Source organism: Pinus tabuliformis, chromosome 8 (genome assembly GCF_031772625.1).
Source record: "Pinus tabuliformis cultivar Carrire ecotype Pingquan chromosome 8, CPIR1, whole genome shotgun sequence".
In the NCBI taxonomy this organism is placed as follows: domain Eukaryota; kingdom Viridiplantae; phylum Streptophyta; class Pinopsida; order Pinales; family Pinaceae; genus Pinus; species Pinus tabuliformis.
Window position 1 is genome coordinate 1,578,416,398 of NC_142294.1, and position 12,617 is coordinate 1,578,429,014.

Genomic DNA, 12,617 nt, shown 5'->3' on the forward strand with positions numbered 1-12,617 from the left:
AAGCGGGCCATGAGCAATCGGGTAAGTCTTACACTTCCCCTTCTCCGACATCTCCTATTTCTTGCATGTCGTTGGGCATCTCATCTCATAATTATATTGGCACTGAACCTATCTCTGCTATGTTATCCTCTGCTTCTCACCCCCTGAGTTTCCGCACACACACTTCACTCATTTGCTCCCTACCGTTCCCTTCACCGGTGGCCCCTCCACCGCGGATCACTTCGTCCCTGGCATCCATCCCATCTCTTTCGACCCAGGCTTCCCCCCGATATTCTCTTCGACCTCGGACAAAGGACAGAGGTCTGGATGCTGTAGGCCTCGACCTGGCTAACGCTCCCATGGCCCTCAAGAACTCCCGGGGTCGACCCTCCTGCATTACCAAGGCAAGGCACACTGCAGATGAAGAAGTTGCCCTTGGGTGACAGCAAACTATCTTCAGGGCCCTTAGAGCGAAGGATGGCCCTATCCCCCTCCCCTCATGAATATTCTCTCCTTCAACTGCCGTGGGTTTGCTAGTTTAGCCAAAAAACTAGTGTTTAAGAGACTGCTCTTATCATCTCTACTGGACATTATTTTTCTTCAAGAAACACTATGCCAGGCCGAACCACTCACCCATTCCCTCACTTCCTGGTTACCCAACTGGACCTTCCATGCACTCCATGCGTCCGGTCGATCAGGGGGTTTGGCCATCGAGGTCAATAACAGAACTGCGGAAGTCCGGAATATTTTTGGAGGAAGAGGCTTCATTGGACTAGACATTAGTTCACATTCGGTAGAAAGGGACATCAGAATCATCAATGTCTATGGCCCTTGTGCTGATCGTGCCAACTACTGGCGGTCCTTACTTGAATCAGAACTATTCCAAGCAGACAACATTATTCTTGGAGGGGATCTAAATTTCTCCCTTGGTTTCAGTGAGTCATGGGGGCACCTAGCACAGGTCGACTCCCTAACAGATACTATGTCTAGCCTGCTAGAGGAACATCAATGGGTGGATATACCGTCTGCTAGACTACAATATACCTGGTCAAATAACAGAAGTGGAGATCAAAGTCTGGCCAGGAGACTTGATAGATTCCTTATCAAGGAATCTTTGTTTAATAACCTCCCCAGAGTTCGTCAATGGGTTGGATCGGGAGGCATATCAGATCATCGGCCCATTTTCTTAGAAGCAGAGGACCACACCCACAAAATCAAAAGCCCCTTCAAGTTTAATGCCTCTTGGCTCCAGGACCCCTCTTACATCCAATTGGTCCATAATTACTGGCAAACCAATCTCATCAGGGAAGACGAGGATATCTCAGTGGGCTTTGTTAGGAAACTTACTGAACTCAAGCAGATTACTAAAAACTGGGCTCATCAAAAACGCATCCAAGATAATCAGACCCTAAAAGAGGCAGAAAGGGTCATAGCAGAATTTGAAGATTTGTCAACTGGGACCTTCCTCTCCCCTGAAGTAAGGAGAATTACACCTCTCTTATTGCAAAATGCTCACAAATCCTGAGAGAAAGAGAAGAAAGTTGGAGGCTTAGAAGCAGAGCTATTTGGCTCATGGAAGGGGATGCCAATACAAAATTTTATCAATAAATTTGCTAATGGCCGGAAAGTTATCAATACTATCTGGGAGTTAAGGAACGACCAAGGGCACCCTGTTAGTTCACAGCATAACCTGGCCAGGCTGGCCACAGAGCACTTTAGAGGTATTTATAAAGCTCCTGAAGAAGTTAATATCTTAGAAATCATGAGGGTGGCCGAACTCTTCCCTAGATATATAGAACAGGAAGAATCTGAGGAGCTTCAGAAGGAAGTGACCATGGCAGAATTGGAGGCTACACTGAAATGGTTCAAAAAAGATAAAAGCCCTGGCCCAGATGTATGGACCATTGAATTCTACCTCGCATTCTTTGAAATCCTGGGCAACGACCTTCTGAAGATTGTTGAGGACAACAGAAGGCGGGGTAGAATTTCCTCTGCCATTAAATCCACTTTCATCGCTCTCATCCCCAAAACAAATGCGCCAAGCACTTTTGATGACTTCCGGTCCATCTCTCTCTGTAACTGCCTCTACAAGATCATAGCCAAGACCATCGCCAACCGCCTCAAGCCCATTCTCTCGCATCACATATCCTCAGAACAATTTGCTTTCCTCCACCACAGATAGATCCACGAGGCAATTGCCACTGCCCAAGAACTAATGCACACCTTGCAGGTCAAAAAGAAAAAAGGAATGATTCTAAAAGTGGATCTGTCTAAGGCATTTGACAGAACGAACTGGTTATACTTGAGGTTGTTGCTTACTCATTTGGGGTTCCCCTACGACTTCATCAAATGGACTATGAGCTGCATCACTGATGTATCCTATAGTGTTTTACTAAATGGGGAAGCTACCTCTTTCTTTACTTCAGAGAGAGGACTCAGACAGGGATGTCCGCTCTCACCTCTGCTGTTTTTACTTATTATGGAAGGTTTAAGTAGAGTTATCTCATCTGCACGTGACAGGCATCTTTTGTCTGGCATTAAACTTGCGGATAACTTCTAACTCACTCATCTATTATTTGTTGATGACATCCTGATCTTCTTGAATGGCAGTATTGGGGACTCCACTACCCTTCATAACTCCATTCTTCTCTTCCAGAAAGCTACAGGTATGAGGATCAACGATAATAAATCCACGATTACTACAATTGGTTGCTCTATACATGAGACTGCCTTTGCTACTCAACGCTTTCCTTTTATCAACTTGACCCTGGCGGATGGTATAAAGTACCTTGGTTTCAGATTGAAACCTAATGGCTACAGAATAGCTGACTGGTTATGGCTCATAGCTAAAGTGGAAAAGAGACTCCAGGTATGGTACCATAGATATCTCTCCCGTGCTGGCAGACTGATCCTTATCAAAGCTGTGATCGAAGCCACGCCAGTCTACTGGATGGCCCTTACCTGGATACCAAAAGGCATCTTGAACAGGTTACAACATATTTGCAGCAGATTTCTTTGGAAGGGACATCAGCCAGGAAGACTATTTGCTTGGGTCAAATGGGACACCATCGCCAAACCCAAGCGCTGGGGGGTTGGGGTATTAAGAGGCTCGACCTATTCTCCAGGGCACTGGCTGCCAAACTCGGGTGGCAGCTCCTCACCTCTGATGGACTATGGACGCGGGTAGCATATACGAAATACATCAAGCCCCTGAACGTGCTGGATTGGATTTGCACTCAACATGGAACAAATCATAACATATCCATCATATGGAAAGCGGTTATCAGTACCTTACCTCTGTTACGTGAAGGATTAACTTGGCGCATTAAGGCAGGCAATGCGGTGCGTATAGGTCAGGACCCATGGGTCGGATGTGGGAACATTCACAGACTATCAGCTGGCCTCATCAGGCACCTTAATGACAGAGGAATCACCAACATTATGCATATTGGAGATCATGCAAATTCTACCTTCCTCCAACAGGCTTGGACCAGTGCACAAGCATTAGAAATTCCGGCTCAATGGCAGAATGAATGGATGGAGTATACGGACGCACTCACACAAGCCCACATCAGGCTCACTGAAGGACCCGATGAAATCATATGGGCCTTTGCTAAGCATGGAGCATACGTCCCGAAGCTAGGTTATCTAAAACTCATGGAGCCTTACAAACCTCAGAATATCCACCCCACATGGAAAGCTTTATGGAAACTCAAGTCGGCCCCCCGTACTCGTTTGCTAATGTGGAACATTCTGTTTGATAAAATTCCAACGGGCACAAATCTCATGAAGAGATCCTTTCACGGACCTTTTCGCTGTCATCTATGTCATGAGGAGGAAGAAAGCACTGAACATTTATTCTTGAACTGTAACATTACATTACAGTTTTGGCATGCCCTCATCACTCACTTCCCGCACTTGAAAAATTGGCAAGGCAATAATATAATGGATGCATGGGAGAACTGGTTTCAGAACCACTCAGGGAAATCCAACAATATTCCGCTGCTCGCTTGCTGGGCCGTTTGGATCGCCCGAAACCAGGCTATCTTTAACCATAGGGCCCCTCACTAGACCACTATCCTACACCACACTATTGCTGATTATAACTTGATACCTGAAGAGGAAACCTCAACCCCAGCACGTATCATGAGACAGATGAATATCGACAAATCAAAACCATGGGCCTTCTTTGATGGCTCAGCGCAAGAAGTGGGATGCGGTGGAGGAGCAATACTTTATCTCAACGAATCACACTGCTATAAGATACAAATAAACTTAGGCAGAGGCACTAACAATTATGCTGAACTGTGCACAGCTAAACACATCATACACTTTGCCATCCAAAAACATTGCAGTCACCTCCAGCTGTTTGGGGATTCTAAAATAGTATGCAATTGGTTGAATGATGCATCTCATTGTCATGCATTTTCGTTGAGACACATATTAGATGAAGCAAAAAGACTGACTGCTTCCTTTGAATCATTTGTCTGTCGACACATCTACAGGGAACAGAACACCATCGCCGACCAGCTCTCAAAAGAGGCAGCGCACAGACAAGGAGACAACTGGCTGATTCAGGAGGAAATCGACGGAACATACCACCAGCATTATCACAGACCTTTTGATGATCATATGGGAGATGGGCTATAGAGCCCACTACAGAATCATTTTTGTTTATAGTTTGTATATATTTCCTTTGTCTAGTTCTGAGTACAGCACTATACTTTTGATATTTTCAGCATATACATATGGCTCTCTACGAAGAGCATGGCTATAAATTTGAACACTACTAGTACACAATTTTGGAATTGCTCCCTGCGTGGAGACAAATTTTGTTTTTTTGACTATCTATGTACTTGACAGGCACAACTGCCTCTACATGAATGCTTCGGCATCTACAAAATGTAATTTCTTAACTCTAATAGAAATTACGACTTTTTCCCAGGGGAAAAAAAGTATCTTACATATGTGTGTGGTACTTGGAGGAACTCAAACACAGTTAGATTCAAGACATATCCTTTCCTAGCTAAGTGTGAGGCTAAATATATTATTCAACTGAGCCTGAGTCTTTATTTTGTTGTTGGTTGTGGGTTCTAAAGGTTACAGTAATGGGTGACAAGTCACTCCTAAACACTTTTTCATTGTTGTAGATTCATTCTGGGTTGCGTGCTACCCCAAAAACTAGTTTGCATGGGATTCCAAAGCTATCACTAAGTGTGGACCTGCATATTAATTCATTGGACAATATACACTTTAAAATGTTGCTGGAGCAATGCTTCAAAGGAACTATTATTGAAGTTTGTACATTTACTAAATCGCTGCCACTAAAAATCAGGTCCTATGCTTCTTATTTGTTCACTGTGTATTTAGATTTAAAGGAGAACATTTATCTTATGGGTTATGTTGTTATGTATCATTAATGTCTTAATTTCTGAATTGATATAAGAGATGTATGCATGTTCTTTTGGAGTTGTTGGTACATATTGAGCATTAAATGTATTATCCAACAAATAAAAATGATAGTGAACACTTACAATAGAGTGTAGACAACATGTTTGAAGAAATTCATCACTGAAAACTCAAACGAAAACTTAGATTTTTTTAAGAAAAACTAGCAGTGTTACAGTTTGATATCTTACAGTGTTATGAGAGCATTGATCTTGGCTCAGCTGTGGGTTATCTTTGAAAAGCCAAGTTCGAGGACCTTATTTTGAAGGTGTCAAGATACAATTGTTGGGCTCAAAGGGTAGATTATAACAAGGGAACAATGCTTCTAAGTCAAGAAGAATTATTTTCCAAAAAATTTGAAAATTATAACAAAACCTTTGCAAAGGTGATAGAGCACATGGAAGCATGGGTGTCACCAAATGCAGTAAATAGAAAAAGGAATAGAAAATTCAAAGATGAAAAGGTAGTCAAGAACCATGAAGCAAGGATTGAAGATGAAAACCATGACCAAACCTTCCAGAACGAACTGAGAAAAGTCACACCTGTTGAAAATGAAGCTACAACAAATACACCCCAATGGGTTGGAATGAGAGTTTGGGATGAAAAGGAATGAGATTGTTGAATTAGATGATGGGTACAAAGAAAATCACGAGGCTACAATAGTGGATGATGATTCCCAAGAGGTGTGCAAAGATGATAACACACAAGTGGTTAATGACGCAAACTCAGTCCCATCAGTTGATGAGGTAAATGTTGCACACATGCCTACTTATGCCTATAACTTGGAAACCCAATTGAAGATGAACACAGACAGGATTAGGGCAGCCACGAGGCAATATGATGATGCACTGGTATTGGTGACAAATTATTGTTGGAGGAGTGCAGTGACACATGACAGTTTGGGAGGAGAGCCTTCACTTGTAGATTTTCAGACCCTCAAAGAGGCATTGGTAGAGATGAAATCTAACTACCTACACCTCCTTTCAGACAAAGATCACCTACTCATGCTTGCTGAGATATATCATGATGCGCTGGTAGTAAAAGAGGAGGAAGTCGCCAAGCTTACTTATTCGCTTGAGATTTCCCAGGAGTCCTTGAAAAGCACTTAAATGACCCTTCAAGAACCTGAGTTGCAAGTCGAGCATCCTTGTATGGAGTTGCATTGTGTACATTATTCTAGGGAAACCATCACCAAAGAGGATATTTGGGCCACTCATGATTTGATGGAGGAATCTCATGTGATATTGGAACACACAAAGCATCTAGATGAACATGCACTTGTAGAGAGGTATGTTCTAGAGTTTTCTGATTATACACCCATGGGATGTGGATACAGGTATATTTTAGATGAGGCTACATACATCTGGGATCCAGGTTCGCTTGAAACGAGTGGAGTGGACACTGGAGACCCCGGTTGCCATTGGGATCTGGGGGGCTTTTCAATCAATTACCAGGTGTGAAGGATGACTATGGCATTGACAAGGTGATTGACCCAGTGGCGAAGCATTCATGTTCCTTCATACTTCCATCAAAATTATGGTCAGCACTAGTGGTTGGTTGGTTTGATGCGGGAGTGTGCAAACTTCAGGAGATGTCTTGGCACATTATTCATGCATGGAGTGGCAGGGTGGTCAACATGCCTCATCAAGAGTTATTCAAATGGGATGGAAATTGTATGCCACCAGATAGAGCAGTATACGAGGATGATGTTCTTCCATTGATGTATTGGGCATATGAGCCACCAAGGATCGACACAACAATGACATCCCCATTAGAATGTGAGAATTCGTACCTCTCAGGTCTACTAGGAAAGAGGAGATATGACTCACATCATGGTGGGTCCACTAGCAAGATAGCAGATACATTTGCACATGCGAGATATCAGACGGTACAAGGTGCATCAACAATAGGTGGGAACAACCAGTGGGTTATAGGGATATGACATGGTGTGCAGGGGTATGCAAAGGAGTATGGTGATGCATGTTTTTATGCAGTGGTGTATGGTGTTGCACAATGGAATCTCAGAGCATTGCTTTTGGGGAGACAAATTGATTGGGACATCTGACATACCAATGGGCCCGGCTTAACCAGGATTGATGAGTGGGTGGTTGAACATCAGGGAGCATTGCATTCCTCGAAGTTTGATCTTCGATTGGAGCATCACCTGATTAGAGTCAGAGAGCAGGTTTGATCCGAATTGGATCCATAGAAGACTGTCAAAGAACCATGACTGAATCAGGTCGAACAACTCTCTAAAGAAATCAAAACAACGATAAAAAAAACCCTGAACCAGTGGCAATGGCAACCAACATGGAACAACGAGGACCTCGATCAAAGTGCACTGACCGAGGCCCATGGAGACTGCGCGGGAGGCCAACGTAGCCCCTAGGAGCCCTGGAATGGGGAAAGGAAGAGGTTTTTGATGCGCAATTAGTGCTTAGTTGCGCTTCGCTAGGCGAACAGGGCCATAATGGGAAAACCTGAGCACTCGGTCGTGTGGGGGAACCGGAGGACCGCGGGCGGAAAAAGGAAAAAGCACTAAACATACACCGCGGGACCCACACTCTGGAAACCGACAGTTTTGATCGGGGCGCCCTTGAACGGTAAGAGGTTTTGGACAAGAGTGGAGCATTTCCATACACCGATCGATGTGTGGTAGGCGGAGGTGAGAGAAAACCGCCATTGATCGCGCGCTATCGGTCGAGCAAGTCAACTGCGCGAAACGTGCGTATGGCGTCGGATCTGGAGGGCCCAGATTGGACGGTCGAGATTGCATCCGATGGGAAGGAGCGAAATCGACAAGGAATTAAGCTGCATTTTAAAGGGATTTGGAATCCGTCTGACCGCCACGGTGGAGGAAGAACACATCCACGGTGTAACTGAAGAAACGAACCGACGAAGCATGCTGGCGCCATTTAGAGGAGGACAAGTGGCCACTCCCTGAGCGTTCATGATGACGCCTAACACAAGGAACTCCAAGCACAGCTGTAGAAGGTGAATCGACACAGGTAGAAGAGAAACCGAACAGGCATAGGGTTCGAATGGCTAAAAGCCATGAACAAAGACATTTGAAACAAGTTAGAGTTGAGTAGAGTCCAAGCGACCAAGAGAGACAGTGAATAGTGAACCCGGAGAGGAGGACTGCACACAGAGAACAGTAAAGCATAGCAGAAGAGACAAAGGGCCAAGCTGATCAGCAGCAACATCGAGCACCAGAGAGCTTGAGGATCCAAGCCATCCCATAGAGGATTTTGTCTGGACTGAGCATCACATTTGGCTCTTTCCACTATAGACCAAAAGGTCACAGAGCTGGTAGGAAGAAGAAGAGTCTGTGTACTCCAAGTGGCTTGGGGAATCCAAGAACCACCCTGCCAAGCTAAATTTGCTTTAGGAGAACTCATATTGAGTCCCTGTATTGTATTTTCTTTGCTTGAAGACACAATAAAACAAGGCCACCATTGAAAGCTGGACCGGAGACAGAGCCTTGGAGAATAGGGTGAACTCCTTATTAAAATTGTTTGTGTCTTTGTGTTGCTTACCGTATTTCTCTGTTGTCTTTCCATTTTATTGTTTGTGTATTGGCAATCTGATCGATTTGTTGTTTCAATAACACAGAACACACACCAGCTCATGAGTCTGTAATACCTTAGTTTAATAAATCTTTAACTGATGTCACTCATAGGGTGAATATTAAATCAAGGTTACTCGCAGGACTACCCATGGGTATCCATATGGGTTCTTGATCACGCCTTTGGGATTGACCCATGCATCAATTACTTTCTAGTCTGACATACTGTTGTAGAGGCTTCTATTGTTATTCTTTGATGCTCTCATCACATATAGTTGGACACACAGGGGTCATCTGAGACAGTTGGGTGAAACACAATGCATCATGGACAAGATAATGACTTCCTAGTTGAGGCATATGGTAGGAGTACAAGTTGACAAATACATGATTAGGGATGGTGTGACCTACTACATAGGCAACATATGTCCCACCCCTTAGTACACACTTAGGGAGATGATTAGGAGAGAATTTCATGACACACCTTCGGTAGGACATTTCTAGGCATTGTACGAGCATGAGGCACAGTGGATGGTAGGCCTCTTTTACAGGAAGGCATATGGGTTCTAGGCAGTAATTGGGTACATCACCAAGAGACATGATAGCATAGTCTGATGTGTGATTAGGCAAGAGCAGGGCAGTTTAGCATGCACTAGATTGATTCGTGATACATGGTGTCCATCTATTGGTTGCATACAGGGACTAGTGATGGGGCATGAATGAGCGACAACAGTTAGTAGTTCTTTGCTGCAACAGTTAGTTATGATCAGAGTGGCGCAACGACAACATAACAACTCCCCTTTGGGATTAGCATGGGACCCTGACATTATAATACTTGACAACTCAACCACCATTATGGGTGATTTGGTCTTTACAAGGGAAGATTATGCAGATCTTCCATTGGACCTAAATTTGGCGGAGGGTGTTTCACTTCTCAGTGATTCGTTGGGGGTATTAGAGGTGGTAGTGGTTAGTTCCTGTGGGCGAGGATCCTTTTTAGCAAGTTTTGGAAGGTACTTTCAAGAGTTCACTTGTTAGGTGCACGAGATTGGTTTTCTGGTAGAGCAACTGCTTGACGAGCTAGCTGGAATTTCACATTATCGAGACACTCTACTTATTGATAGTATGCAGTGGGCCTCTAGTGTTTATTCCTTGTTGGTGAGGAGTGGAGCGAGAGATTCTTCATGATGATTATGATGGTTTGGGACCCTCGTATTCACTTAGATCAAATTGTGGAGTGACAACATGTGATGGCATAGCTTGAGGGCAAACAATTTTGGGGAGAGGACTCTGTAATGTCCCCAAATTTTGGATTACTGGGCAAGGCGGTTAGGAGGGTTTTCGAGAGCTTGTGTCAACCTGGTCATAGGAGCAGGATTACTCCATTGGTGGACCCAGAGGGTTTTAGAGGAGTTTTATGGGTCCCACTAGGATCGCTTACCATATTTCATCATCGAGATCAATTCCACAATTTGCTCTTGGTTCCGTTGCGTTCCGACAATTTCTGTAAAATGGCATTAATAACAGAAATATTTTAATTATTTATGCTTAGGTGTTGTTTTAGGCTGATTACTTCGAGAAACACGTTAGTGTAATAGTTTGTTGGAATCAAGGTGAAAAGATCTACAAGGCAGGATGATAAAAAGGGTCTTTGGGTGGCCAATGTGATCACAAAGGTGAATTAAGCATTTTTCAGCATTAAAAGTGACTTTAATTTGTTTATAAAAAGTCACGTTTTTAAATAAAGAAAGGAAAAGTGATTTTAAATATTTAATTGGAGGGAAAAGGTAAGTGAGTTATAAAAAACAAAAGAAAAGAAAAAATGGGAAGGTGAAGGTGAAAAGACAACCCTAAACTCATTAAATAAGGAAAATGAGGAGATTCTCCTCATTCGTGCATTGTGTGCGGGTTTGGAGAAAGAGCTCTTAGAGAAAGTTTGAAGGAGAAATTGAGGGTTTGGAACCCTAGCTTCCATAACAGACTTTGGTGTTGCAACGAGACACCCTAGTTTGGAATTTGTGAGTGAAATCACTCATATTTCATCGTCAGAATATAAAGGAGAAAAAGATTTTCTAGTGGATTGGACTAGAAAAGGTGTTATCAGTTGAATCTCAAATTTTTGTACTTCATTTACCATCTTTCAAGTTGAAGTTGAATGTGTGGGAGCCAAAGGCCCAAGCTAAGGTTAAAGTAATTCATTGTTGGGGAGAGAGCACAAGTCCCTACCGTTTGGTTGATCGAATCTTGAGAATAGAGGTTGTATTGTTGTGAGAAAGAGACAAGGACGAGTTCTGGTAACTAATGCCACAATTTCCTCTTTTTATAGTCGTCCAAGTTTTACATTGAAGAGCAGCTCGAGTATTTAGTGGGGGCTACTCATCCTTCTTGCTGTTGGACAAGATTATCTTGCTTTTTGGGTTGTGTGTTAGTGGTTGGGTTGTGTGTGGTACTTGGAGGAGATCAAACACATTTACAGTGAAGACATATCCTTTCCTATATGAACGTGAGGCTGAATACATTATTCCATTGAGCCCGAGTCTTTATTTTCTTGTTGGTCGCGGGTTCTGAAGGTTACAACAATGGGTGACAAGTCACTCCTAAACACTTTTTCATAGCTATAGATTCATTCTAGGCTACGTGCTAGTAGTTTGCATGGGATTCCATGACTATCACTAAGTGTGGACCTACATATTAATTCATTACACAATGTACACTTTAAATTCCTACTAGGACAATGCTTCAAAGGATCAATTATTGAAGTTTGTACATTTACTAAATTGCTTCCACTAAAAATCAGGTCCTATACTTCTTTTTTGTTCACTATGTATTCAAATTTAAAGGAGAAGATTTATCTTATGGGTTATGTTGTTATGTATCATTAATGTCTTAATTTTTGAATTGATATAAGAGATGCATGTCTGTTCTTTTGGATTTGTTGGTACATATGAAGCATTAAATGTGTTATACAACAAATAAAAATTATAGTGAATGCTTACAGCAGAGTGTAGACAACATGTTTGAAGAAATTCATCACTGAAAACTAAAACCAAAACTCAGAATTTTTTAAGAAAACTAGCAGCGTTATAGTTTGGTATCTTACAAAGTGGAAACACTCTTTGATGGGAAATGAGATATTTACTCACATAAATCACTATCCGCTATAGCATTTGCAGACCTAGAGTAAGTAACAACCGACCAGACACTACAAGTGGATGGTGTTTTTTTACATTGAATTCATTTAGTGATCAAGTACAAGAAGGGAAACACAAACATGATGGGTGACATGCTTTCTAGGCCACTCATATAAAAAATTATAGTTTTGGGAACTCTGATGCACATGGAACCTTCCACCCATGATGCATCCAAAGACGCATATACAAAGGATGTAGACTTCAAGAAGGTGTTTATCAATTGCAGAGGCATAGTCACGCAAACAATAGAGATAACACATTTAACTATCGTCTCTAAAATGCATTTCTCCACAAGCTAAATAAGTTATATGTTCCTAAAGGTGAGCAACTACAACTAATCAAACATGTTCACACATCTAAGGTTGTGTGGAATTTTAGTGTAGAGAAAACAATGGCCAACTTCAAGAGTTATGTGCATTGGCCTAAAATGTGAG

At 42.7% G+C, this 12,617-nt stretch overlaps 1 protein-coding gene across 1 annotated transcript; it reads left to right on the top strand.

Moving 5' to 3' along the window:
- The first annotated feature begins 961 nt into the window (after positions 1 to 961).
- On the top strand, positions 962 to 1,504 carry LOC149242061 (uncharacterized). Its single transcript, XM_089370753.1, has one exon. The coding sequence runs from the start codon at positions 962 to 964 to the stop codon at positions 1,502 to 1,504; it is 543 nt and encodes a 180-aa protein (XP_089226879.1).
- Positions 1,505 to 12,617: the final 11,113 nt, after the last annotated feature.

What these genes read in the sequence shown, in the direction of transcription:
- LOC149242061 (XM_089370753.1), top strand. Translation starts at nt 962, where the DNA reads ATGTCTAGCCTGCTAGAGGAACATCAATGGGTGGATATACCGTCTGCT.